At 41.0% G+C, this 27,907-nt stretch overlaps 1 protein-coding gene across 1 annotated transcript; it reads left to right on the forward strand.

Moving 5' to 3' along the window:
- Positions 1-1,967: 1,967 nt before the first annotated feature.
- LOC140555437 (putative ferric-chelate reductase 1) lies at positions 1,968-20,595 on the forward strand. Its single transcript, XM_072678675.1, has 15 exons — positions 1,968-2,148; positions 5,930-6,067; positions 6,962-7,052; positions 7,228-7,360; positions 7,922-8,110; positions 8,923-9,024; positions 9,847-9,991; positions 11,130-11,243; positions 12,176-12,291; positions 14,055-14,141; positions 14,839-14,930; positions 16,641-16,699; positions 18,097-18,234; positions 18,439-18,464; positions 20,506-20,595. Exons 1-15 carry the CDS (start codon positions 1,968-1,970, stop codon positions 20,593-20,595), a joined length of 1,701 nt encoding a protein of 566 aa, XP_072534776.1.
- The last annotated feature ends 7,312 nt before the right edge of the window (positions 20,596-27,907 follow it).

Raw genomic sequence — 27,907 nt, forward strand, 5'->3', positions numbered from 1 at the left:
TAGGGGGCTGTACAGGTGCAGGTCCAGGTGCAGGTACAGGTGCAGGTCCAGGTGAATCCAGGGTGAATATGATTCTATGGATAAACATATCATAAACATAAGTGTCATGTTATGTCTTTTATATTGTGTATTTTTATATTTATATTCAGATTTAGCATTAGTTTAAGCTAAAGAAAAAAAGTCCAATATGATTCAATACTTAGACTGCAGCCCCAGTCCAAGACTAGGCCTAATCTGTGTCCAATCATTAAATCCAATCATTAAGTTATATATTAATATAAAATAATGGCAAATAACTATCTGAGTAAGAGCTGTAATGGTCCTTTGCCTGGTTAAAGATGGAAAACCTGTTGTGTTTATAGTTCTTATAGAACCTTCTGGTTCTATATAGCACCAAAAGAGGTTCTACAACTGTAAAGAACCAAAGAACTCAGTACTGTATAGAGTGTATGATGGTTTTGTCTAGGTCACACTATCTAGAAGCTGTAGGTACGGTGGATTTCTCCAGGTGTCAAACACACTGTTATATAAAGACAGAGACTATACACACACACACCGATCAGCCATAACATTAGCACCACTGACCGATGAAATGAAAAACACTGATGATCTGTTTCCAGTGGCACCTCTCCAGGATATATTATGGATAAATTAGGCAGTCAGTGAATCTGAGACACTTTGACCAGAACCAGACTGTGAGGTTCTAGATGATGACTGGGTCAGAACGTCTCCAGAACATCAGGCGGGTCTTGGGGATGGTTTCCCGGTATGCGGCGGTCAGCACCTACGACTCATTGATGCTCATGGAGGTCCCACCACACGACGTACAGAACTTAAAGGATCTGCTGCTAACGTCTGAAGATGTCCAGATACCACAGGACGCCTTCAGAGGTCTTGTAGAGTCCATGTCTCAAATGGTCAGATCTGTTGTAGTGTTGTAGGGGAACCATTTCAATATTCGACTGGTGGTACTAATGTTATGGCTGATCAGTGTGTATATATATATATATTTATTTAGTGTATTTTATTACATCTTACATCTCAGCCTAGGCTACTTTCTAGTGTGACGATGTAGTCTAGACTAGGCCTAATCCCTGTCTTGAAAAAAGGCTCTAAAAGGCCCTCCCATTGGCTCAAGCCATCTTTGGGCCATTCCCACGTGGGGCCTGTATGGGTAGCCCAACTGGAAACCAGAAAGGCCCATAAATAGTTGCCCACCAGGGTCCCACTAGGGTCAGTGATAGGACCCGAAGAGGTTAAACATGGGCCCCATTTGGGTTGTACACTGCACATTGCACCCTAGATGGGACCCATGTGAGATTAGGGTGGGCTGTAACGATGGGGCCCATTTGGCCACCCAGATGAGCATGAGCATGTAGGCCGGGCTGGGCTGGGTTGGGCTGTGTGCAGATTCTTACGGCTTTAACCCAGCCTGTTTAAGTCCCACCTTCTCACTGCCGCTATTGGTTTATCTGTCCCTGCATCTACAGCAACCACAGGTCAAACTGTTTCCAACTGCAGTTGATTGAACACAGCCTAGAAATGCCTCAATACAAATGTACATGAACACAAATAGAAGATTCAGATCAGTAATCAACTCAGTGTCTGATCAATGTCTAGGGAATTTCTGATGTAAAGTCTAGAAGATTTCTTAAGACAAATGATTATTTTATTTATGTATTTTTATTTATTTTTGTCATGAAAATGAAAAACTGTAGTGTAACAGGGTGGTAAAATGAAAAATCACCCAAAAATCTTCATTTATTTATTCCGAAATGTATCAAAGCTATGTACACAAGCTAAAAAACGACAGGGGCGGATATGATTATTAATCAATTGATTAATATATAATTAATTATTAATGATATGCATTATTTATTTAAATATTTACGCTAAAACTGGAGCTACATCACCATCTGCTCACAGTTCTGCTTCTCAGCACTAAAACACCCCTGTGCTTTCTGTAGATGCTGGCCTGGTTGGTGCTGCTGGCCTGTGTGTGGTCGGTGCAGGGTTATGGCAATGGAATGGTGTCCGGCAGCTGTGAGGACATGACCCCCAACCACAGGGCGCCTGCCCAAAACAGCCTGGCTCCCTTCTCCATCAGCACCAACAACAGCACCTACACGGACGGGCAGGAGATCACAGGTAGGCTGGGCTAGCTTTAGCTTCTGTCTGTCTGTGTTTGTTCAGGTGTGAAGAGTGACCTGTGGGCCTGCAGACCCTCTGCTCTACACACTGTCAGCTGATGATTTAGCCCCTCCGGCTAAACCTACCAGCTCTTTATGAGGTGATCAGTGCTTTTGTTCAGCAGTAAAAAACGACGGGACTACGGGTTTATACTGTACAAACCTTCTGAACTTTTAATGGAAGTCAATCTCATTGTTTATAAAAGTCATTTTGGAGCATTTTTATTGGTCCATTTATCATGAAATTCTGAGACAATATAAAGAACAACCGGCAGATTCACATGATGTAGGTTTTCATGTGACAGTGATGATATAAACACATCTGAGTGTAAATATGCTGGAACCTTTTAAACTCAGGGTCACAGGTTTGCAAGAATTTCCCCAAATCATTTTAATGTGATTGTGTTTACATTTCATTTCATTTCAGTTTGGGTTGTTCAGTAACAGAAATAAGAATTTAATAATTACATTGAGTAACCTTTCAGGACTGTGTTTCCCAGAAGCATTAACCTTATATCTCAATTTCATTGTTTTTTCACTTATCACTTTGTCATAGTGCCTGAAAATTCTATATTATTATTATTATTGTAGTTGTTGTTGCTTTTGTGATTATTATTAGTAGTATTAGTATTAGTATTTTTACTACTATACTACTATTACTTTTATAATTTAACATTATTATTATTATTATTATTATTATTACTACTACTACTACTTTTATACTTTAATATTATTATTATTATTATTATTATTGTGATTGTTATTACTACTATGACTATTACCATTACTATTACTATTATTATTGTTGTTGTTATTATTATTTTTATTAATACTACTACTACTAATACTCTTACTACTACTACTACTATTACTTTTATCATTCATTATTATTATTATTATTATTATTATTATTATTAATTAGTTTTCTGCAGTGAAAACATAAACATACAGATTCTGGTCAAAGTGTGTTTTGTATTTTATACGTATTTTTGGAGTCGATCACATTTATAGTTTTTAATAAATTTACATTTCAAAATTAATGGGATCACACATGATGTCACAGTCCCACAGACACAGCACACACTCTTCATATCTCTCTCCCTCACACTCCTCACTCCTCTGATTCTCCCAAAAGTAAAAGATGGCTGACATACACACATACACACACACACACACACGTCATACACACACACACACTTACACACACACACACGTCATACACACACACACACACACACACACACACACACACACACACACACACACACACGTCATACACATGCTCCCAAATCCTACTTTAACCCACCTCCTATCACCTATCCAGCCAATCGGCAAATCATCACACCTGATTCCACCTGAATTCCATCAGGCTGATGTGTCCAGCTGTCATCAGCAGGCTGTGCTTATCTCCTCTCGGTTCATTTGGAAGGAGATACGAGTTAAAAACCGTGAGCAGTGGCTGAAAGACAAAAAGCACACTCACGACTGCCTGAGACGACTTCTGGACAACAAGTAAAAGAGAGAGGAGCTGACAGAGCTCTACATAACGAACCCGCGGGCTAATAATGGCCTTAGGCAGCCTTACCAGAACAGCCATGACTCTACAGGTCATACATCTCATCCTTATCCAACAAACCCCAGCAAACCCCAGCGTCCCCAGTCTGTTCTCCTCTAGCCACACTGGATCGTATGGGTTCAGCAGTTTAGTTTCTCAGCAGGCCTTTATGTGGGTTCATGAACCAAAACCAGTCGAAATTCAGGTCTATGTGATCATTCAGGACAGCGAGTGTTGGACTGTTCGGACACCCAGGGGAAGTTCGTTCCACCACTTCGGTGCAGGACAGTAAAAAGTCTGGACGCTCGTCTTCCGTGGATCTTAAAGGATGGCGGGTCGAGCTGAGCCGTACTTGAAGCTGGAAGGGCTCTCGGTGCAGATCAGGCTTTTGACCATTGCCATCAAGTACGGAGGGGCTGGCTGGTCCAGTCTTGGCTTTGTAGGCCAGAGTCAGGGGTCTGAATCTGATGACCTGGGCAGCAGCTACAGGAAGCCGTAGAAGAGGAACTGAACATGGCTGAACAAGCTCAGTGTAACCTTCAGCGTGAGTGGGCGGGGCTAAACTGCTGTAGGCTAAATTGGGCGATGTGTACGATCAGCTCATCACCCACAGTGAGTCAGGCCTGAGGCATGTCACCAGCTGCCATTAGGAACTCTTCTCTGACTCTTCAGACCTTCTCCAACATTCACCAAACATGGGCTCCTCTAAACATCTGTCTGAAGATCTGGAAACGGAACTATTAAATACCTGTGAGGCTGTAAGCACGTAGCCTAGCATTTCCAGCGTGTAGATTCTACAGTGAGGACTATTCAGGGGAACTGTGGAGAGAGAGAGCTGCTCATATGCTGGTAAGACAGGCAAAGAACCTGCAGAAGGGTCAGGAGGTGAGCTGAGTCAGGAGGGTATAACCTGCATAACCTGTATAGAAGAGGCATAAGAAGGAACCCTCACCTTCTGACGAAGCTCCAGTGCTGTGGACCTGATGAAGGGAAAGGTTGCATTTCATGAAGAGAACACCTTGCCAACTGTGAAGCATCTATCATGCTTGGGGGTTGTGTTGCTGTCAGTGGCACTGACAATATTGCATAGGAGGAGGGACGAAGTATTACCCCCTTAAACAGCCCATGTCCCGCTGGAGGGCCAATAGTACTACACCTTACTGTGTGATAATCCTTGGAGTGGATCTGCAAAGAGGACGGCTTCTATGATACGAAACATACCTCAAAATCCAGCACGGACCACCACTAAGTTCCAACTGGAAAGGCACAGTTCATACTGATGATTTCGATTTTTTTTTATTTTTTATTTTATGTTATGAAAGAAAAACTGTGCTTTAGGATTAAGTGAAATGACAAAATGTGTCATTTGACCAGAGGTGCCCAAACTTTTGCATAAGACTCTAACTCTAAATGCAATCATTTAAAAACAGGCTGCATTTATGACTGAATTTTCATGTATACAGTATCAAATAAAGCAATGCTGAGATATCCCATTATTAATGAATTATTTATATCAATAAAGAATCAAATAAATAAACGAACGGCCAAAAGAATACATAAATATTTTTTTTTAAATAAATAAATAAATAAATAAATGGATAAATTAATAAATAAAGAAATTGATAAATAAATAAATACATGGATAAATTAATTAATAAAGAAATGGATAAATAAATAAAGGAAGAAATTGATAAATTAATTAATAAAGAAATGGATAAATAAATAAAGGAAGAAATTGATAAATTAATTAATAAAGAAATGGATAGATAAATAAATAAATGAATGGACAAATTGATTAATAAACAAATGGATAATGGAATGGAAAATAAATAATTTATTAAATAGATCGATTAATTAATAAACAAATGCATAAATAAATAAATAAATAGATAAATTAATTAACAAACAAATGCATAAGTAAATAAATCAACTGGTACATTAATTAATAAACAAACAAACAAATAAATAAATACATAAACTAGCCAATGAATGAATACAAAAAAATCTATGATTAAAAAATGCTAATTAATTCTGGTCTTAATAAACAATACAGCACTAATGTCGTCCTCGGTTGGTGTAGATGTTTGTGGTGTGCTGAGTGTCCTCTCAGTGCCTCACTGAGGAGTCAGTGGTTAAGGCGCTGGAGCTTCAGTGCAGCAGCCTAAAGGCCCCGTCTGCTTTTCAGTGACGCTCACTGCTAACTCAGGGACGTTTCAAGGCTTTCTGCTGGAAGCTCGACAGGTTGGCGGCAGCAGTCCTGTGGGTTCCTTCACCTCAGCTGGCAGCAGCGCCCAGCTACTATCCTGCCCTCCACTGTCTGTAAGTCCCTCCATTCACTAAATACGTTTCAGCATTTCAAATACACTGCATGTCCAAATATTTGTGGACACCCCTTCTAATGAAAGCATTCAGCTACTTTAAGCTGCACCTATTGCTGACACAGATGTGCAAGTGCACTGCCAATAGAATAGGACTCTCTGCAGGACCTATTGGCTCCATGCTGCCTAATGCCAGGAGTGGGCTAGAGGGGTATAAAGCCCCCCAGCATTGAGGAGCTGTGGAGCAGTGGAGGAACTGTGTTCTCTGGAATGATGGTGGTGGAGCTCCATCCAGTACTTTTGGGATGAGTTGGGGAGTTGGGGGTGATGAGGTGGGATGGTGGTGATCATCATCCAACATCCTGACCTCACTAATGCTCTTGTTGCTGAATGCAATCAAATGTTCACAGCAGAAGAAACAATGAATGAGCAGGTGTCCCAATACTTTTGTCCATTTAGTTCATTTGACCTTTTCATTTAACCAGCAGGGCTGGAGGGTTATACAGGCCCCAGCATTGGGCTATGGGATTCCTCCCTCTAGTGAGAGCGCTCCATCCAGTACCTCTGGGATTTGGGAGTTGGAGTGGTAGAACTAATCATCAAACATCAGTACATGATGCTCTCGTGAGGCTGAATGCAATCAAACCCCCTCATATCAGTGTTCCAACATGTAGAGTAAAGCCTTCTCAGAGGAGCAGAGGCTGTTACCACCTACTGCTGTGAAGTGAAAATGATGGATCCATTTGAATTAAGTCTGTTTTGTATTCACGTAGACCTAATTATGCAAATATCCAAGCATATGTAAATGCATCATCTGAATGTTGTAGCCATAGTAACTAGATGTGTAAATGTTAAGACACCTATACACTAACTAAAGTCATCTAAATTTCAGAACGCAGCAGTGTCTCACACCTCGAAATCCCTGAAATCTCAAATTCAGAGTACATGGAAAGCTCCGGCCTCTGGAAACAGCAACAGCATCGAGTTCAGGTAAAGGAAGGAGGATCTTCTACCCCCAAACATGTGCTTTACATGGTAACAAGAGGTCAAATAAATACTTCCCAAATACTTTTGGCAACTGGAAACCCCAGAAATGCCGGTTTATTAGCCATTCCAGACTGGGCTGGACTTATATGCTGTGTGTGTTTCATCATTTCCTTCCTAGAGCCACAGTCGTCAAGGATTTCTCCACCTTCTGGGTGGGTGTGAAGAGCACAGCATTGACCTACATCAGACCGAAAGTTACGGTTAATCCTTCTTCAGATGGAGTCTCCCTTCAGTCATCAACCACCAACTCTGTGAGCATCTACATCCTCAAACACCACCCTGTGCTTCCACTCACTGGCCACTTTATTAGAAACACCTACCTTGTGCTTCCACTCACTGGCCACTTTATTAGAAACACCTACCTTGTGCTTCCACTCACTGGCCACATTATTAGAAACACCCACCTTGTGCTTCCACTCACTGGCCACTTTATTAGAAACATCTGCGGTGTGCTTCCACTCACTGGCCACTTTATTAGAAACACCTACCTTGTGCTTCCACTCACTGGCCACTTTATTAGAAACACCTACCTTGTGCTTCCACTCACTGGCCACTTTATTAGAAACCTCTACCTTGTGCTTCCACTCACTGGCCACTTTATTAGAAACGCCTACCTCGTGTTTACACTCAGTGGCCACTTTATTAGAAACACCCACCTTGTGCTTCCACTCACTGGCCACATTATTAGAAACACCCACCTTGTGCTTCCACTCACTGGCCACTTTATTAGAAACAGCTACTGACCCTACCTGACTGTGTCTCTATACTGGTATGTGCTGGAATGGTCATTTGTCTGTGCTATTCTTTGCCAGAGTATGATCTCCAGTACAGGCTGTGGGAGCACTAAGACCTGCTTCAGTGACCCCAAAGACTGTGACCCGTCCACAGACTCCACCTGCTACTTCATGTCTGCTACACCTTCTGGAACACAGTACAAGTTTGAAATCGTGGGCAGTGCAGACGGCTACGTGTCCATCGGCTTTTCTGACGACACAGAGATGGTAGCTATCTATCTGTCTATCTATCTGTCTATCTGTCTGTCTGTCTGTCTGTCTGTCTATCTGTCTGTCTGTCTGTCTGTCTGTCTATCTATCTATCTATCCATCCGTCCGTCCGTCTTTCTGTCTGTCTATCTATCTATCTATCTGTCTATCTGTCTATCTATCTATCTATCTATCTATCTGTCTATCTATCTATCTATCTATCTATCTATCTATCTATCTATCTATCTATCTATCTATCTGTCTGTCTGTCTGACTGTCTTTCTATCCATTTATCTGTATGTCTGTCTGTCTTTCCATATATCTATCTGTCTATGTATATATCTACCGGTCTATCTGTCTATCTATCTGTATATCTATGTCACACAATTCACTATTTGTATATGAAGGGTGTAGTTCATATACAGTGTGCTCTTGTTTCTGGTCCTGTGTTGTGGTTAATATCACTGTATGGGTGGTGTGTGTGAATGAGACAGCATTAGGGTATTAGGGGCCAGGGTTCGAGGGGTCTGGCACTGGGACGCCAGTATTTGGCTGTGTAGTGTGCTTTAGTCCATGTTTATAGATAGCAGCGATTCATACAGCATCAGAAACCACAATATCCAGCCTTTACTGAAGCCAAACCTCAGACACCAGACCTGACCTGACCTGACCTGACCTGACCTGACCTGACCTGACCGGACTGACTGACTGCATTTCTGGTAAAGGGGGGAAGGCTGTTCATTTAGTGTTAGTGTTGGTGTCCAGCGGGTTCCTCGGGTCATTGTTCTTGTGTGTGACGCCTGTTTGTGTGCTTGTTTTCTGTTCCTAAGGGTCAAGATGATATCTATATATGTGGAAAGGACAGCAGTGGAAATATCAACTTACAGCACGCTTTCTCCACCGGAACTACAACACCCACCACCATCGCACTGGTACTGCTCTTACCCTGCTATTACTGTCATTATATCATCAGACAGGATTATAACAACACACACACACACACACACACACATTTACTTACTCACTCATTCACATCTCTACTTCCGGCAGTAGTATTGATCTACAAAAGAAACAATTACAATAATATTAAATATCAGAATAACAGTAAAATAGAGTTTATTGATTAATTAATCAAATTTAAAAATTTGACAATGGTAAACAAACTATGTTGAAGTATCTTTAAGGGTCTTAGTTACACAGTAGCAGTGTGTGAAACTACCTCCACCATGTTTGGAAGCTGTATTTTAGCATGGCTAGCTCTCACTGTGAGTTGTATATGGGGTGGGGGGTCTCTCATTGTTTACTATGGGGGTCTTAGTTACAGTAGCAGTGTGTGAAACTACCTCCACCATGTTTGGAAGCTGTATTTTAGCATGGCTAGCTCTCACTGTGAGTTGTATATGGGGTGGGGGGTCTCTCATTGTTTACTTTGGGGGTCTTAGTTACAGTAGCAGTGTGTGAAACTACCTCCACCATGTTTGGAAGCGGTACTTTAGCCTGGCTAGCTCTCACTGGCTAGCTAGGTCGTAGGACCTGGCTAGCTAGTGTAAGTTAAAGCTGATCTGCTTCAAAAACCACCAAACACACACTGTTATGGTACAGAAACTGCCTGCAGGGGGAGTCTGGAGGAATGTCTGTATACAGTCATAGATCACGTTGCTATGGGGACACTACTTTATTTATCAGTTGGTGTCTTTTTGGCCATACCTACGCTCTCACTGACTCGCTGAGCCAGCTGTTGTATGGTTTTACAGGGTAATGTTTCAGGTATCAGTGTGTCTCTGATAAACGGAGTGATCAGCTGTTCCTTCACCTCTGCAAACCCCATCAGCACCACGCGCAGTTCCTCCTCTGGGAGCAGCTACTACATCTTCCTTGCCTACGGTGCCACCAAGAACGGTAAGAACCCTGATCTCATTCAGCCTATGGAACAGCAGCAAGGTCACTCCACAATACATATACCTAAACAGCAGTTCAGCTCCTCCCCCAATGACTGTATAGATCATATATATCATATATACAGTCAGCGGTTCAGCTCCTCCCCCAATGACTGTATAGATCTTATATATCATATATACAGTCAGCGGTTCAGCTCCTCCCCCAATGACTGTATAGATCATATATATCATATATACAGTCAGCGGTTCAGCTCCTCCCCCAATGACTGTATAGATCATATATATCATTTATACAGTCAGAATTCTAGCTCCTCCCCCAATGACTGTATAGATCATATATATCATTTATACAGTCAGAATTCTAGCTCCTCCCCCAATGACTGTATAGATCATATATATCATATATACAGTCAGTGGTTCAGCTCCTATTGCAGTTGTTCATACAGTTTGTGAATTCTAGTTATAGTGAAGGTTCTCAAGGGGGCTCCACTTTGCTGCTGCTTCCGTTCCTATGCTGCAGGTGCTGAAGGTTTCCCTTTAAAAATTAAAGCTGTTTGAAGAAGAGCAGTTAAAACAGTAGCGTGCACATCTAGAGTAAATTTAAAGAGCTCATATCATGTAAAAAACAAATATTCCATACTTTTATTTAACATAAGGTTGTGATGTAATCAGTAAACACCCTGTTTACTGTCCTAATCTCACCTTCAGTGTTTACCTGAGAATAATTAGAATTTAACATCTCTGAGCTCACACGGGCCAGCAGAATCACTGAATCACTGGATGTTGTCGTAATCCAGCCTCACCAAGGGTAACAGTGACAGGGTGCACAAACTATTGCACACGACTGTATTGGATCATCAGGCCTGTGTGGATCTCTGAGGTTGTGCATCATTCTGTAGCTGCTATCTGAAGTCTGCTGTTGACGTTGTATTATATTATAGCTGTCAGAATAAAGCCTTTCCACCTCCAAAACTGCAACCTTCTCAGATCTTTGCTGTTTACACACTCGAAATAGATTGGGAATGGATTTTTGAGTGTATGTAAACACACTATTTTAATAACACGCAAAAAGCAAGCTGGTTCTGGTCCGATAGAGACAGTACAGGACTGATGATGGGTTCTCTCTCTTACCTAAACAGGTGTGATCCAGATACACAGCAGAACCCCCTTCATCAGCAGCTCTAAGGTCGACCTCTCCAGTATCCAAACTGTGGAAGGAGAAGAAGAGTACCCTGCCATCGTAAAAGCTCATGGTCAGTCCCTCCCCAAAGCAGGGCGGCCCAAGTCAAGTCCGATTTATTTGTGTAGCTTTTTACAATGTTGTCGTCACAAAGCAGCTTTACATAATTAGTAATTAATAAAAGACAGAAAAAAAGAAATATCGTAAGACATGAAGGATCAAAGACCCCCAGTGAGCCGCAACGGCGACAGTGGCAAGGAGAACCTCCCTCAGAGCTGGAGAAAGAGACCTTGGGAGGAACCAGGACTCACAAGGGGGACCCGACCCATCCTCCTCTGATCAGAACTATTTATTAATTATTGATAAAAATGACCAAACCAGATACAGCAGATAGTTAATAGAGGTGATATTAATAGTGCAGATAGTTACGAGTCCATTTAGGTTTAACATGGTCATTAAACAGGTAGCAGTGGTAGGAGGGGTGAGCCGCTAGTCTGGTATGGGTGGTGTTGGGTGGGGGGCCTGATGGTTGGACTGGTAGGTGGCAGCTGGTCTGACGCAGGTAGAGGTGACCTCAGCGGGCAATCTTCCAGCAGGTCGGGCTGGGTGGCCATTTACTGGGAGAAGGTAAAAAGAGAGAGAGTTATTTCTGAAACAAGACACTAAGACTTCCATATAATACTGATAAAGGGTTCCTACACTCAGCGGAACAGTAGAACCCAGTATATAGAACCAGTATATATACTTAAAGCTTCTTTAAAGAACCATCTACAAGAGATTGTCAGTCATCGAGAAGAACCGTTTAATGTAATCAAGTAAAGAATTGTATTGGGCCACTGCTTTTACTAAAACCCCTTAAAGAACCCTTAAAGAACCCTTACAGAACCTTGAACCTTGGTGAACACGTCCATGAGCCAAAACATTAAGACCTTTAAAAGAGATGTTTGTGTTATTGCTGATGACTTGACTTCTTCCTCTTCTGATGACGGCCGTGTTCTTCTCCAGGCTGTCTAATGCTGATAGCGTGGATGACCACGGGCAGTATCGGTATGCTGATCGCCCGCTACTTAAAGAAAGCAGGCAAGGGGACCAAGTGCTGTGGCAAAGACTTCTGGTTTGTGGTGAGATTCTGGATTTTATTACTTTTACTTTTACTGATTTCTAGAATTTAACCTGCAGAGGCTGAGAGCTATTACTGTCAGTTAGACCTTCAGAGAAAACCTGATGGAGATAGCCTAGCAATTAGCTTATTCACTGGTCGTAGGACTTCAGGAGCTGGACTGAAGACGACTGAAGTAGTGCACTATAGACCCCTGTGGCGCGGCCTAAGCTTTCGGTCTTTGTTTTCCTTCCATTACTTTTACTTTTCTACTTGAAGTGGTTCTGAAACCAGTACTTTTACACTTTTACTGGAGTAAAAAGCTTCAGTTGATACTTCAGCTTCTATAGAAGTCTTTTAAAACCTCGTATCTCCACTCACTTCTACTTAAGTAATGAATGTCAATACTTTTCACACCTCTGGTGATTTCCAGTTCTTTTGCAATAAAATAATGTCACTGTAGTCCTTAAGGAGGTTCTAGACACGTTACTGACTGATACTGTACTCGAATGCTGAGCAGCCCAGATCAGACCTCCACTCTGTTTCAAGACGGTCATAGGAGTGATCTCAAAGACCACCCCACTGGCCAGTGTTTCAACAGGAGCATTGACTAAAATGACCTCTGTGTTGAGATCTGTGGGAATGACATCAGTTAAGTCAGTATTTCTACAAGATTGGCCATTTCTTGCCCCATAGCTCCCCCTACAGTCAGGATTTTACACAAACATGACTTGGGTTACGCAGCATTACGAAGTTCTCGCAAGCTTTCACTCCAGCTCTCAAGAAGCCAGGCCTCTGCCCAATTAGCCCATAACTGTAGGCCGACTTCTAGCCTCACTTTTCTGTCCAAACTGTGACCAAAATGTGGCAGAACCGTCTACATCTGGACCCGGATGCAAGTTAATCAATCCCCAGGAATGCCACAGCCATTAGCTGTTAGCGTTCTCCTCCAAGCGTGTTGCGCTCCTGTGGTGTTGTATCAGCGGCAGTTTCAGGTGTCTCAGAGGCAGACCATGCTGGTCTTCACCCTCCCAGCAGTGGTAGCATTGTGTAATGGGGGGGGGGGTTGTCCTGGCTAGTGGGTTGGAACTGGAAATGGCTTATGAGCTTCACTACAGTCGGGCGTGCCTCCAGACCTAGGTCAGGTAAGCTTAAAGTGGAGCTTGGAGGGGCTTGGCAGGAATTACTGTGCCCGTCTGGCTTTTCTTTCACAACAAGTCTTTTTTACAAGCTTCAAATAGCTGTGATTAAAGGTAAAGGTGCACGTATTTGTCACTGTACAGCGAAATGTGTCCTCCGCATTTAACCCATCTGGTAGTGAACACACACTCACACACACATGTGTTAGGGGCAGTGAGTACACACACACACCCAGAGCGGTGGGCAGCGCTGGCGGTGGGCAGCCAACTCCAGCGCCCGGGGAGCAGAGAGGGTAAAGGGCCTTGCTCAAGGGCCCAACAGTGGCAGCTTGCTGAGCCCGGGAATCGATCCCACAACCCTGTTATCGATATCCCGGCGCTCTAACCGCTGAGCCACCACTGCCCTGATTAATGCAGAGCCGTCCAAAATGTGTTAGCTTAGCACTAGGAGAGCTAGTGGAAATGAACATTTCATGGTTTTTGACCAAGTTTTGACATTTAATCCAAACCTGAAGAGATGTATGAAGGTCAGAATGGGTCTGTTTGGTGTTTCTGGTGTGTAGGAGTGTATATATATATGTGTGTGTGTGTGTGTGTGTGTGTATTGTGTAACACTTGCCTCTCTCTCTCTCACTGCTCTCCTCAGGCTCATGTGTTTCTGATGATTCTCTCTGTTGCTGCTACCATTATCGCATTCATTCTGGTGTTCTCCTACGCCAGAGACTGGGCCGGGGTAAATATCGGACAAATGCCCTCTACACACACTTCACACACACTTCACACACACATTACCGATTAAAACAAAGACTCTAAAGAATACAACTACAAGATATTTGGTATACTCAGTACCATTCAGAGCTATTAGGCCCCTAATCCCACCCCTCTACCCCCCGTCTCTCAGCAGTGAGAGGGTTCTACTGTAGAAGCTCCAGATCTCATCAGATCAGATAAAGCAGGTGAACATGAATCCAGTAAAAAGGAGAAACAAGAGCTTCTCATTCTGAAGAAAGAAAGTAGTGAGATTTTGTCGGTGAGCTAGTCTGAAGAACAGAGCTCGGTTCCTCCAGGGTTCTCCTGGACGCCCCCCAGTCCAGCCAGCACAGCGTGGAGGATGTGTTCAACTCCATCAGCAGCAGCAGCAGCAGCAGCAGCTCACCTGATTTACCATCATTAAGCCCTGATTTACCACCAAACCAGGTGTTGATCTGAGGAGAACTCTAAATAATACTAGACTCCATGAGAGAGGAGAACTTTGGAGATGTTCTAATGATGAACACAGTGATGGAGAACCACCACCACTTTCTGTAGGAGTGATATTATTAGTGTTTATTCTGATATCAGTGATTTACTGAGCAGATCAGCAGCTCTACACACTGATTCTTATAGGAGATTGAAAGCTTTGCTCAGTGCTGTGCGTTGTGTGTGTGTAGGGAGCTCACCCGGTGCTGGGCGTTTTGGTGATGATCCTCAGCCTGGTGCAGCCGATCGCTGCCATGTTCCGCTGTGGACCTCAACACGAGAGGTGAGGGAGAAGCTACTTTACTCCTGATTCATGGGAAGCACTTTACTTAACCCCTTATTACCCCAAGGCTTATCACACATTCTCTGGTAATAGAAGTTGGTCTGCTGGTGGTCCGCTGGTGGTCCGTAGGCTCTTTAAGGGCTTAAAGAGCATAAATTAGGGGTTTATTAAGGTCTAGTTCTTTATTCAGTAAATTCTGAATTTGACATTTCTGAATAATTTATTAATAATAAATAAAAAATCACTAATAATTGCTTGTGCAGTGGTAATAATCACTGTTACCACCCTGTTATGCATGTTATTAAGCATTACTTAATATTACATTTCACATAATTAACCTGTCAGTGGTAGTGCTTTGAATAATATGGGTTCTAGACAGCGCCAGGTTTATTGCTGTATGTGAGTTTATTGAGTTAATAAGAGTTTAAACATCCAGAAGGGTTCCATGTTCCACAGGGAGGTTCTACTGATCACTAATTAGAGACTAAAAGCTCTAAATAAATGTTTAATGAGTTAATGAGCTATTCAGGATACTGAACCTCTATAATTCCAGTGTGAGTTCAGTACATACTGGAGTTCAGTTTATCAGCATTTGGCTGTTAAAAAGGGTCCAGCTAACATCTGTCCAGCTGCATGTTCTTTAAGGAACCGTCCAGGTGCTGTAGGTTCTACTCATGACTAAATACGGACTAAGCATCCTTGAATAATTAGCGTAACAGGGTGGTAACAAGGTGTTTATCATGCATTATTACACATAATAATTTGGTTATTAGTGATTTAAACAGGGCAGAGCTCCAGATATGTACTAATAAAGTAATCAATAACTAATCATTTAAATCATTTAATGCAGAATGAATAAATTATTGGACAATAAACCTTCATAAAGCCCGAGTTCATATTTCTTATAGTAGAGTGTTAGCGCTTCAGGTTTGATGCCATGAAGGCAAATATAGCTAACAAGGCTAATGTAGCTAACGAATGAAAGCTTATGTACACCAATTAGCAGATCTTTTGTGATCAACTAAGCTTTGATCTTTAATGGGCATAGCTTAGTTCAGCCCGATCCAGTCCAAAGAACTGACTAGACAAGACCATATTTAGCATTTGAAATGGACACAGATTTAATTTAGCGTCTGCTAAACACACACACACACACACACACACACACACACACACACACACACACACACACACAGTGAGCACTCATGCCCGGAGTGGTGGGCAGCCATTGCTGCACTGCCCAGGGTGAAGGGCCCAACAGTGGTAGCTTGCTGAGCCCGGGTATCGAACCCACAACCCTGTCATCAGCAGCCCGGAGCTCTAACCGCTGAGCCTCCACCACTGCCCTGTGATTTCATAGAGGAGGAGGAGATTAAGGAGGGGTAAGCGGGGGATGAGGGTGAGGGTCAGCATTAGGTGGGTTGATAGTCATCACCTTATGGCTTGATTGGATCACCTTATGAGACCTCAAAGGATCATACAAACAAACTCTGCAAAGAGTGATCGCCATAGAGACAAGATCAAAGACCATAAGAAAGTGATGTCAGAAAACAGTGCACAGCATTTCATTCCAGGTCACTTTGGAGCGTTTCTATTGGTCCGTTCATCATGAAATTGTGATACGGTGTAAATAACGACTGCCATATTCACATTATTATTATGAGGGTGATGTGTGACGCTGGGACTCACTCTGTTTTCCTTCCTCTGCAGGAGATTCATTTTCAACTGGGCACACGCTGTCAACGCTTTAGCCATTAAGGGCCTGGCAGGTATGAAACCCAGCCTTTTAACAGTATTGTAAACACAGGGTGTGTGTAGCAGTCACACTCATCTACAGTAACCCTTTCTGTCTGAAGTCTAGTCTTTAGTCTGGACTTTATGTCCATATCGATTATATAACTAAAAATTAATTATATCATTATTTAAATAATTAAAATGATCAAATAATAATCATAATCATTATGATTATACAACTAAAAAAACTACATTTGCATCAGTGTCCAAATACATATGGACATAACTGTACTTCACACCGCAGTAGGGCTGGGCTACATATTGTACAAATTAATATTTTAATTACAATAATTTTATACAAAATAGAAAAAATGCCCTTATCTTAATATTGCACCTCCTACTCCGGTCATTCCTAAAAATATAAAAATACCATAATAACTATAATCCCAGGCCGTCAGCAGCCGGAGTCAGAGAGAGCACAATCGGCCTTGCTCTCTCAGGAGAGGGCTGCACGTCCTTGAATTTTTGGGCTAGAGAACAAACAAACAAATAAATAAATAAATAAATAAATATATAAATATATATATATATATATTTTTTTTTTTAGTAAAATAAATGTTAAATAAAATAAAGCTCAACAGTAGTGACGCAGTGTTTACATCGCTGAGTAAAATCGCTAATATGCCACAAGCCTCTGTAAAGAGAGAGAGAGAGACCTACGGGAGGAAGCTGGGGCCAGACTTGGTAAAAATTTTTATTTAATGCATTAATTTAAATTTTGAGCGTTAATGAGGTATATACAGTGTGTGTGTATATATATATATATATATATATATATATATATATATATATATATATATATATAGTATATCACTTAAGGTACACAGATATTCACTATTTAAATATTACATTAGATTAATTATTATTACTATTATTATTATTATTATTATTACATTAGATATTCACTATTTAAATATCCAGCATGCTGTTTTTTTTAACAATATACTTCTTAAAGGTTGTAAAGTTTTATATATATATATAATCATATTGTTTCGTATATCAGCTTTTCTCTTAAGCATATCGAGACGTGAGTAGTCCTACACTCAGCCCCGCTCTGCATCTCTGCATCCTGTCATTATTACTGAAACTACCGCAGTGCACCCAACAATAAGGGCAGCAGCAGCAGGGTCTTTTATACAGTGAGAGAAGCACAGTGGCTCTCAGAGAGACACTTCACAGTGACCATGCAGCTCATCCTACTCGCACTACTCTGGGGGTCAGATTTTAATCAGTTACTCACACACACACACTCACACACACTCTGAATAGATCTTCAGAGAGGTTTAGTTTGGTTTAATAGGGTTAGGAAGTGTTAACATGAGCAGAGAAAATATCCCCTCTATCGCTCTGTATTATAACTCTCCTTCTACAGTGGCAGCCATCTTCACCGGCCTGTTTCTGGTGGACGCTTCTGAGCAGCAGTGGCTGTCGAAGGTGATGGGGGGGTTCGTGGCCTGGGAGGCCATTTTCTTCCTGTTCCAGGACTTCCACCAGAGATGGAGGCAGAAGGGTAAAACACTCATGTCTTACCAGAGGAGGTTGTGTGATGTAGTGAGAGGGATTTGATTGGTCAGCTGAACTCACACCCTAAATCAACCGTTTATCAACATATCAGTTTTTTAATATTGTTCAAAGACACTGAAGTATTGATTACTTTCTTTATCCTTTGATGTTTAAGCCAATGATGTTAATTAAGCAGGCTCTTTGTTTGCAGGCGGGGCGGATCCTGAATCCAGCGGGGTAAGTGTGTTAGTTAATAGTGTTGACTGTTGGGATCTTTTGTAGGTTCTTTGGTTTGAAACTGTGGAGGAACCTCCTAAGGTGCTCTGATGAACCTTCAAAGAACCTTTTTGTTCTAAATGATCTTCTTGAAGGTTCCTCAACGCACCTTAAGGAGGTCATCCACAGTTTCAAACTGAAGAACCTCCAAATGTTCCACTAATTGAACCACTATTATAATGCTATGGCCATATAGTGCACTTTTAACCCTATCCCATACACCATCACTGTCACTCAAAACCTTGTATCTCAAACTGTTTGACATTATTTGAGAATTTCATGTTGAACGGACCAATAGAAATGCTCCAAGAATGACTCCAGTCCACCGGCTTGCTGTGCTTTGTATTGAGACCCCCCCCCCCAATCATGAACAGCACCTTGAGCCCATGAGCTTAGCCCATGCACACTGAAGCACATGACCTATGTATGAGCTGCCCACTGAGGCCAGGAGAGGGAGACATTACACCGTTCAGGAGAGGTTTTGTGAGACAGGGATGGTGTATGAAAGTTCCTAATTTCAGAGCCTTTTTATCATTTACTCCATCAGTTCTATCTGTGATACAATTCTTTAATATTACTGATGTGAAAATTCAACATATTTACTGTAAAATATGATGTGATACAGTGAATAACTCCAGCGCTGATGAATATCAGAATCAGAATAAGAAATACTAGAGACATTGCACTTTATAAATAAACACTATAAAATAAACACAATAAATAAACACACTATAAATAAACGCTCTATGAATAAACACTTTAAATAAATACAATATAAATTAAACACTCTACAAAATAAACACTATAAAATAAACCCTCCATAAATAAACACTATATCAAATAAACACTCTATAAAATAGACACTCTATAAATAAACACTATATAAAATAAACACTATAAATAAACACTTTACAAAATAAACACTATATAAAATAAACACTCTATAAAATAGCCACTATAAATAAACACTATAAAATAGACACTCTATAAATAAACACTACATAAAAATAAATACACTATAAATAAACACTATATAAAATTAACACTATACAAAATAAACATTATATAAAAATAAACACTATATAAAATAAACTCTCTATAAAATAGACAATCTATAAATAAACACTATATAAATAAACCCTCTATAAATAAACATTATATAAATAAACCCTCTATAAATAAACACTCTACAAAATAAACACTATACAAAATAAACACTATATAAAATAGACACTCTATAAATAAACACTATATAAATAAACACTATACAAAATAAAGACTCTATAAAATAGACACTCTATAAATAATCACTATATAAAATAGACACTCTATAAATAAACACTATATAAATTAACCCTCTATAAATAAACACTCTATAAAATAGACACTCTATAAATAAACACTATATAAATAAACCCTCTATAAATAAACACTATATAAAATAAACACTATAAATAAACACTTTACAAAATAAACACTCTATAAAATAGACACTCTATAAATAAACACTATAAAATAGACACTATAAATAAACACTACATAAAAATAAATACACTATAAATAAACACTATATAAAATTAACACTATACAAAATAAACATTATATAAAAATAAACACTATATAAAATAAACTCTCTATAAAATAGACAATCTATAAATAAACACTATATAAATAAACCCTCTATAAATAAACACTATATAAATAAACCCTCTATAAATAAACATTATATGAAATAAACACACTGTAAATAAACATTATATAAAAATAAACACACTATAAATAAACACTATATAAAATAAACTCTCTATAAAATAGACAATCTATAAATAAACACTATATAAATAAATACTCTATAAAACAAATTTAAAACAACAAATGTTAAAACACATAAAATTAGTATCTGTATAAATTGTATATATAAATGATATGAGTATAATAAAGTGGAAGTATATGAAGTGAGATACGAGCTCCTGACAGTGTGTATAAATGTGTTTCCTGACAGACGAGTACAGGGCTTCTCCTCCTGGCTGCATTCTTTCTGGGAAACCTTGCGTTCCTGGTGGCTCTGCTGGTTGGAATAGGAAATGCGTAACGTGCCGGAGAGGGAACCTTGTCCACGTGCCATCTGAGCAGTACCAAACACACAACACACACACACACACACACACACACACTGTGCTATTTCCCTCTGTCTGCAGACAAACTCAGACGTCAGGGGTCACAGTGGTGGCTGTACCTACCTCATGTCTGGGGGCGTGGCCTGCAGCACCACTGACCTGTAGGTTCAGCAGTGCATTAAACTGATGAATCGACTGTTTTTCAGTTTTATTTATTTTTAATAAGCTTCTGATATTTCAGTGTGTTTATGCCATACAATGGACCACACCAGTACCACTACACTCCTTTAAGGGTTCTTTAAGGGTTCTTTAAGGGTTCTTTAGTAAAGGCAAAACATCTACATAGAACCAAGACCACTGACGTTTCCACTGGGTGCTTAAATGGTGCTTTACTGGGTTAAATGGTATTAGGAACAGGATTAGGAAGCAACCACCAAGCAACACCATAGCAACCACCTATCAGCTACCGAACAAACTCATTACAACCACCTGGGATACCATAGCAACTCCCTAGCAACCGCCTAGTGTTCGTTAAGTGTGTTATTTCTCTGCTACCTTAGTTTGCCACTCTGTATAAACACATTTTCAAAGTTTCAATTCTTGACAAAACAGTTAATTTCACTCTCCTCAATCTTAATTAACATTTCGATTAGCTTTATATACAACTTTATTGGTTCAATTACTGGATAAAGTGATAATTAATTATTAATAATTAATAATGTAGATTTAAATTTGCTATAGAAATATTATATTTGTACTATTCCCTGTGTATTATGTGCAGGTTTATTAAGTTACAATCAAATCCTAAAAAATAATAATAATGTGATTTATTTATGAAAGCATTTCACTGCTAGTTGTACTGTGTATAACCTGTGTATAACCTTGTAGGTGCCTAATGAAATGTTTTAACTATAATGTACCTTTCATGTAAACCCTTAAGTGTCTCATTGTACAGTTGAATCAGTAAATCAACACATCTTAAAAAGCTGTAAAAACAAATAGCATAGATTAAATAATTCTGCTTCTAGGATTTTACCTTTCACTGAAACACAAGTTCATTTACCTAAAAGTCACCAATTCCCTCAGCCCCAACTTCTCTTCACCCCTTACAATTAAACACATCTGTAAATCTGATTAGTTAGCATCGTTGTGGTGTGGGCGGAGCTTTCACAGCGTATAAGAACAGCTGTGGGCTCTCAGCCTGACTCAGGTAGACTGCAGTGTCTGTAGTACTGTCGGTATTTGCATCATCACCTATTCCAGATGTTCATTCATGGATTCAGCAACTTCCCATTGGATTGTGGGATTTATAGACGTCTTGCCTTTTTTATGTTGTCATTAAACATACGGCACTAAAGTATGATTTACTGTGAATGCTGTTAATAAAGCTGTGCTTTCTCCTTTAATAAATATGACTGGATTTCTGCAGCCTGCTTCAGACTCTAAACAGGTGAATATGAGCGTTTCTGTGAGTGTTTCTGTTTCAGGGTTCCTGTTATTTGGGTTTATGTGGCGCAGTACCGTTGCCCTTCACTTGGTGGCCTCACCTTGTAGACCCTAAATGTTGCACTTTGATAATATTGGTCAGTGTTTAAAACTGAATTCAGATTTCGAATATCTTGAACACCATAGCAACCTTCTAGCAACACCATAGCAACCACCTTACAACTCTATAGCACCCATCTCCAAACCACCTAGCAAAATCATAACACTGCCAAGCAACCACATCGCAACCTCCTAACAACCACCTGACAGCAACACTTAGCAACACCCTTGCAACATTATAGCAACCACTTACCAACAACATAGAAACCACCTGGGATACCATAGCAACCATTTAGCAACACCAAAGCAAACACAAAACATCACTAGAGCACCCACATAGCCCCCACGTCATAGCTAACTACCCAGCAACTCCATAGCGACCATTTGGTATACAATAGCAACCACCTAGCAACACTCTAGCACCTATCTAGCAACTACTTAGTAACACCATGGGGACCACCTGGGATACCATAGCAACCATTTAGCAACACCAAAACAAACACAAAGCATCACTAGAGCACCCACATAGCCCCCACGTCATAGCTAACTACCCAGCAACTCCATAGCAACCATTTGGTATACAATAGCAACCACCTAGCAACACTCTAGCACCTATCTAGCAACTACTTAGTAATACCATGGGGACCACCTGGGATACCATAGCAACCATTTAGCAACACCAAAACAAACACAAAGCATCACTAGAGCACCCACATAGCCCCCACGTCATAGCTAACTACCCAGCAACTCCATAGCAACCATTTGGTATACAATAGCAACCACCTAGCAACACTCTAGCACCTATCTAGCAACTACTAAGCAACAACTTAGGAACCACCTGGGATATCATAGCAACCATTTGGCAACACCAAAGCAAACACAGAGCATCATTTCTGGAGGACCGCCTCTATTTTGGTCATTTTTTGGTCTCGGACACTGTTGGGGCCTTAAACAAGTCCCTTCACCCTCTCTCTGCTCCCCGGGCGCTGGAGTTGGCTGCCCACTGCTCTGGGTGTGTGTGTGCTCACTGCCCCTAGTTCACTAGTGTGTGTGTGTGTGTGTGTTTACTACCACAGATGGGTCAAATGCAGAGGACACATTTCGTGCACCTTTAAACACTAGAGGGCAGTGTTGTCTGTCGTTTGTCCTGAATCTCACTGCTTTATGAGTCAGAGGTACTGAATGACTGCAGTGGAGCAGTGAATCCTGCCCCCCTCCTGCAGTAAAAGTGATACTTTCTCTGCAAAACTACTGTTTCCCTTCGTTAGAAGCTTTTTCTGCGATGATCAGCTTGCTGTTTGATTATGATAATGTTTGATTTAGTCATTATACTCAGCAGTCAGAGGTGCTTTAGCCTGCTTGTGAGCTGGGGGGCTACAGGTGGTCTAGTTAAAACCCATAAAACAGTACAATGCAACAGAACATCACTAGAGCACCCACATAGCCCCCACATCATAGCTAACTACCCAGCAAATCCAAAGCAACCACTTGGTATACAATAGCAACCACCTAACAGCACTCTAGCACCTATCTAACAACTACTTAGCAACAACATAGGAACCACCTGGTCTGATTAAAAAATGACCCAACATTAAATGTCTTTGTCATAAAAAGTATGTGAACCCCTGCTCTCACTGACTGTAGCTAGTAAGGATTGGTAGCTGGTGATCAGTTCTGCACCAGGTTGGAGGAATTTTGGCCCATTGATGCTTCATTTCTTGAATTCGGCTCTTTTTAGGTCCTTCTGTCGATGGTAATTCCAAAAATTCCAAAATAGCTATATATATATTTACCCACATGGCCCCCACATCACAGCTAACTACCCAGCAAACCAAAGCAACCACTTGGTATACAATAGCAACCACCTAGCAACACTCTAGCACCTATCTAGCAACTACTTAGCAACACCACAGGGACCACCTGGGATTTCTGGCAAAAATTCCAAAATAGCTATATATATATATATATATATATATATATATATATATAGTATCATCCAATAATTACTACTTTCAATATGGACAAAAGTATTGGGACACCTGATCATTCATTGTTTTTTTCTGAAAAGGCTCTCAAGGCTCAAGGCTTTTAAAAAGAGTTGATCTTCTTTGTTGGAGTAACTGTCTCACTGTCCAGAAAAGAAGACTTTCTACTAGATTTTGGGACAGAGCATTGCTGTAAGGATTTGATTGCATTCAGCAACAAGAAGGTTATCGCTACCTTATCGCCAACTCCCCAGCTCAGCCCATCAGCCCATTGTTGCTTCATTTTATCACTTTCATGAATTAACTGCCCTTTTTAAGATCTTCTGGAATCTGGAATTTAGTTCACCCAAAATTCCCAAATAGTGAATTTCTTCTGCTTTAATCATTCATTCATATAGTATCATCTGTGAATTACTACTCCAATATGGACAAAAGTATTGGGACACATGCCTATCCACTGTTTCTTCTGAAATCAACAAGAAAGTTTCTAAGGTAAGGATGTTGGATGATAATCACCACCCCACCTTATTGCCAACTCCCCAGCTCAGCCCATCGGCCTATTGTTGCTTCTTCTTTGGTCGACTTTCTTGAATTTGGCTCTTTTTAGGATCTTCTAACGATGGTAATTCCAATAAGGTTCAGATCTGGAATTTTGTTTGCTACAAAACCTATAAAAACAAAAAAAATATTGCTTTTCTTCTGCTTTAATCATCAATTTGTTGCTATAGTATATATATATATATAGTATCCTCTGTTAATTACTACTTCCAATATGGATAAAAATATTGGGACACTTGCCAATCCACTGTCTCTTCTGAAATCAATTTTTAAAAAAAACAAAAAAAACATCCTCCTGCTTTTGTTGGAGTAACTGTCGCTAAGAAGACTTTCTACTAGATTTCGGAAGAGCATTGCTGTGAGGATTTGATTGCATTCAGCAACAAGAAAGTTTCTAAGGTAAGGATGTTGGATGATGATCACCACCCCAGCTCATCCCCAACTCCCCAGCTCAGCCCATCTGCCCATTATTGCTTCATTTTGGGCATTTTGGGCAGACTTTTATGAATTAATTGCCCTTTTTAAGATCTTCTATCGATGGTAAGGTTCTGATAAGGTTCAGATCTGGAATTTAGTTCACCCAAAATTCCAAAATAGTGAATTTCTTCTGCTTTAATCATTAATTTCTAGACGTACTTGTGTGCTTAGGCTCTTTGTGCTGCTATAGTAAAGCATGTGTGCCTTGGTTGATGTCTTCTTAGCATCGTCTGGTGTGTTTACCTGCTCCTCTGGTTCCTCTGGTGTTGTGCTCCTGTGAGCCTGACTCAGTCCTGCAGTGTGAATCATGTGTGTGTGCTGTCTGTGTTTGTTCAGTGAAGCATAGATGTTTCTACAGGACAGGGCCTTCACCCTCAGGCCAAAACCATGAACACATACACACAGAAAATTACACCTGCATCAGTACCATTCACACGCCTGCAGCATCCCTGAACCTCCCCCCTAGCAGCTCCGCACCACTCCACACGCCGACATGCAGGAATACTGCAGAAAAAACAGTTCTCCTGTAAAGCATCAGATTTACGCTGGTGTCCCACAAGGCTCGGTGCTGGGTCCTCTTTACTTTTACTTTACACTCGCTCTGTTGGTGATGTAATGTCCTCTCAAGGCTTTTCCCATCATTGTTCTGCTGATGACACTTACAGCTAATCTGATCTGTCACTTCAGAAGGTTTCTAGTCATATCATGGTTGGCGGCCCACCACCTGGAGCTTGAAATCCAGCAAGCCCGAGCTTCTCTACATCTCTTCACCACCATCTTACCATCCCATTCCACCCTGTCAGCAGATGCACTAAGCTCTGGTTTATATCTGAAGGTTCTCCTCTGGACCCTTTCTCTCCAGAGAGGCCACTCGGCTGCTTATGGAGCCTCTTGTTATCTTGAGGCTAGTCTCCCTCTGCATACCATCAGATCCTCCAGCTGATCTAGAACAGAGCAGAAAGACGTCACGTCTTCAATCTTCAGACCTGTCCTGTAGCTGCCCAGGTTTAAAACCCTGACGCTGGACGCTGCATCCTTGCACACATGTCCAGAGCAACAGGCAGCCTTTATCTGCGGTGCCTGGGAGCAGAGAGGATTAAGGGCCTTGCTCAAGGGCCCGACAGTGCCCAGGTATCAACCCAGCATCAGGGTTTAAAATCTGGGTGGCTACAGGACAGGTCTGAACTTCGAAGATGTGAAGTTATGCAGGGGAAGGCAACCCTGTGATCAACAGCCCTGTGCTCTAACCGCGATGAGCCAATGGCACCACCTGATGGCAATGGTCAAAGCTCCATCTGCACCAAGTAGATCTTCTTCAAGACTTCTGGAATATTCAACAAATGATCTTGTATTACTGTATTAGTCTTAATTCTTCATTGTGTATCTTTCCATCTACTGTATATATCAGCACTGCTCTCGTTCTAGCAAGAACTCAATGACATTTTAGACTCTAATACATTCCCCAAGAACTTTTTAGGAACATGTAGCAGCAGCTTTAGGTAACGTTCATATCAGCCATCAGATTTGAGTGTGGTGTGATTGATTGCTGGTGTCAGAAGGTCTGGTTTGAGTATTTCTAGAACGGCTGATCTCCTGGGATTTTCTGCACGACAGTCTCTAGAGTTTACTCAGGATCCAGTGACGGTTCTGCAGTTCTGCAGGCGGAAACACCTTGTTGATGAGAGAGCTTCCCCACAGGGAATCGAAACTGGTTGGAGCAAAAAGGCTATAGTAGCTCAGATAACCACTGAGAGCAGAGACAAAGCATCTCAGAATGAACACCACCTTCAACCATGAGGAGGGTACAGAGCTACAACAGCAGAAGACCATGTCAGCGTCCACTTCTGTCAGCCAAGAACAGAAAGCTGAGGCTGCAGTGGGTTTGGGGCTCACAAACACTGGATAGTTGAAGATGGGAGGATGGGTGGATGGGTCACTCTGGAGAAGATTCCCTTAGGAACCCGGTGTATCAACATGCTTCATGATTCAGAAATCAGATCTTCCTCACCGCTCACTTCAACCATCAATCCAGATCAGACCAGACTAAACGTCTGAGGTTTAAATCAGACTCCAAACTCCTCCAGAATAATCCTCTCCAACCATGTTCTGATCATCTGCAGCTGATCTTCTGCAGCTGAGTCTGATTCTACACATCTGAAGGAGTGATCAATGTGGGGGTGAACTTATTTAATTTAATTACATTTCTATTAACTCCATTTAATAAATGATGATTACAGACGTTTCTTCAGTGGGGTGAGTTTAGTTAGATCATCTCCATCTCTCAGTGTTGATCGACGGATCTCCAGATGTTTAAATACATTCAAAAACACAGGTTCTGATAGCATGTCCTCATTTTTTCACATGACTGTAAAGCACTGACTCTCATATCGCTACTGTTTGGACACTGATATCCATCATACTGTCATACATACATCATACATCATACTGTTCACCCGGCAGATTCTCTACTTCAGGTTCCACAAACTAGAGCACCTTTGTCTGGCTGTAATTAATGTATCCACCTACACACACACACACACACACACACACACACACACACACACACACACACTCTCTCTCTGTACCTGCTGTGTGTGAAGAAGTGCATGTCAGCTCAGGTGTTTCTCCTCATTAGCAGAACCCCAATTGCCACACAATGTGTTTCCACCAGCTGTGTCCTACACACTCCAGCAGGAATATCAATATACAACACACACACACA

The sequence above is a fragment of the Salminus brasiliensis genome, chromosome 5, assembly GCF_030463535.1.
Source record: "Salminus brasiliensis chromosome 5, fSalBra1.hap2, whole genome shotgun sequence".
Lineage (NCBI taxonomy): Eukaryota > Metazoa > Chordata > Actinopteri > Characiformes > Bryconidae > Salminus > Salminus brasiliensis.

What these genes read in the sequence shown, in the direction of transcription:
- LOC140555437 (XM_072678675.1), top strand. Translation starts at nt 1,968, where the DNA reads ATGCTGGCCTGGTTGGTGCTGCTGGCCTGTGTGTGGTCGGTGCAGGGT. An exon ending in AGCAACAGCATCGAGTTCAG is followed by an intron (nt 7,053 to 7,227) that starts GTAAAGGAAGGA and finishes TTTCCTTCCTAG; the next exon opens with AGCCACAGTCGTCAAGGATT. An exon ending in CTACGGTGCCACCAAGAACG is followed by an intron (nt 9,992 to 11,129) that starts GTAAGAACCCTG and finishes TTACCTAAACAG; the next exon opens with GTGTGATCCAGATACACAGC.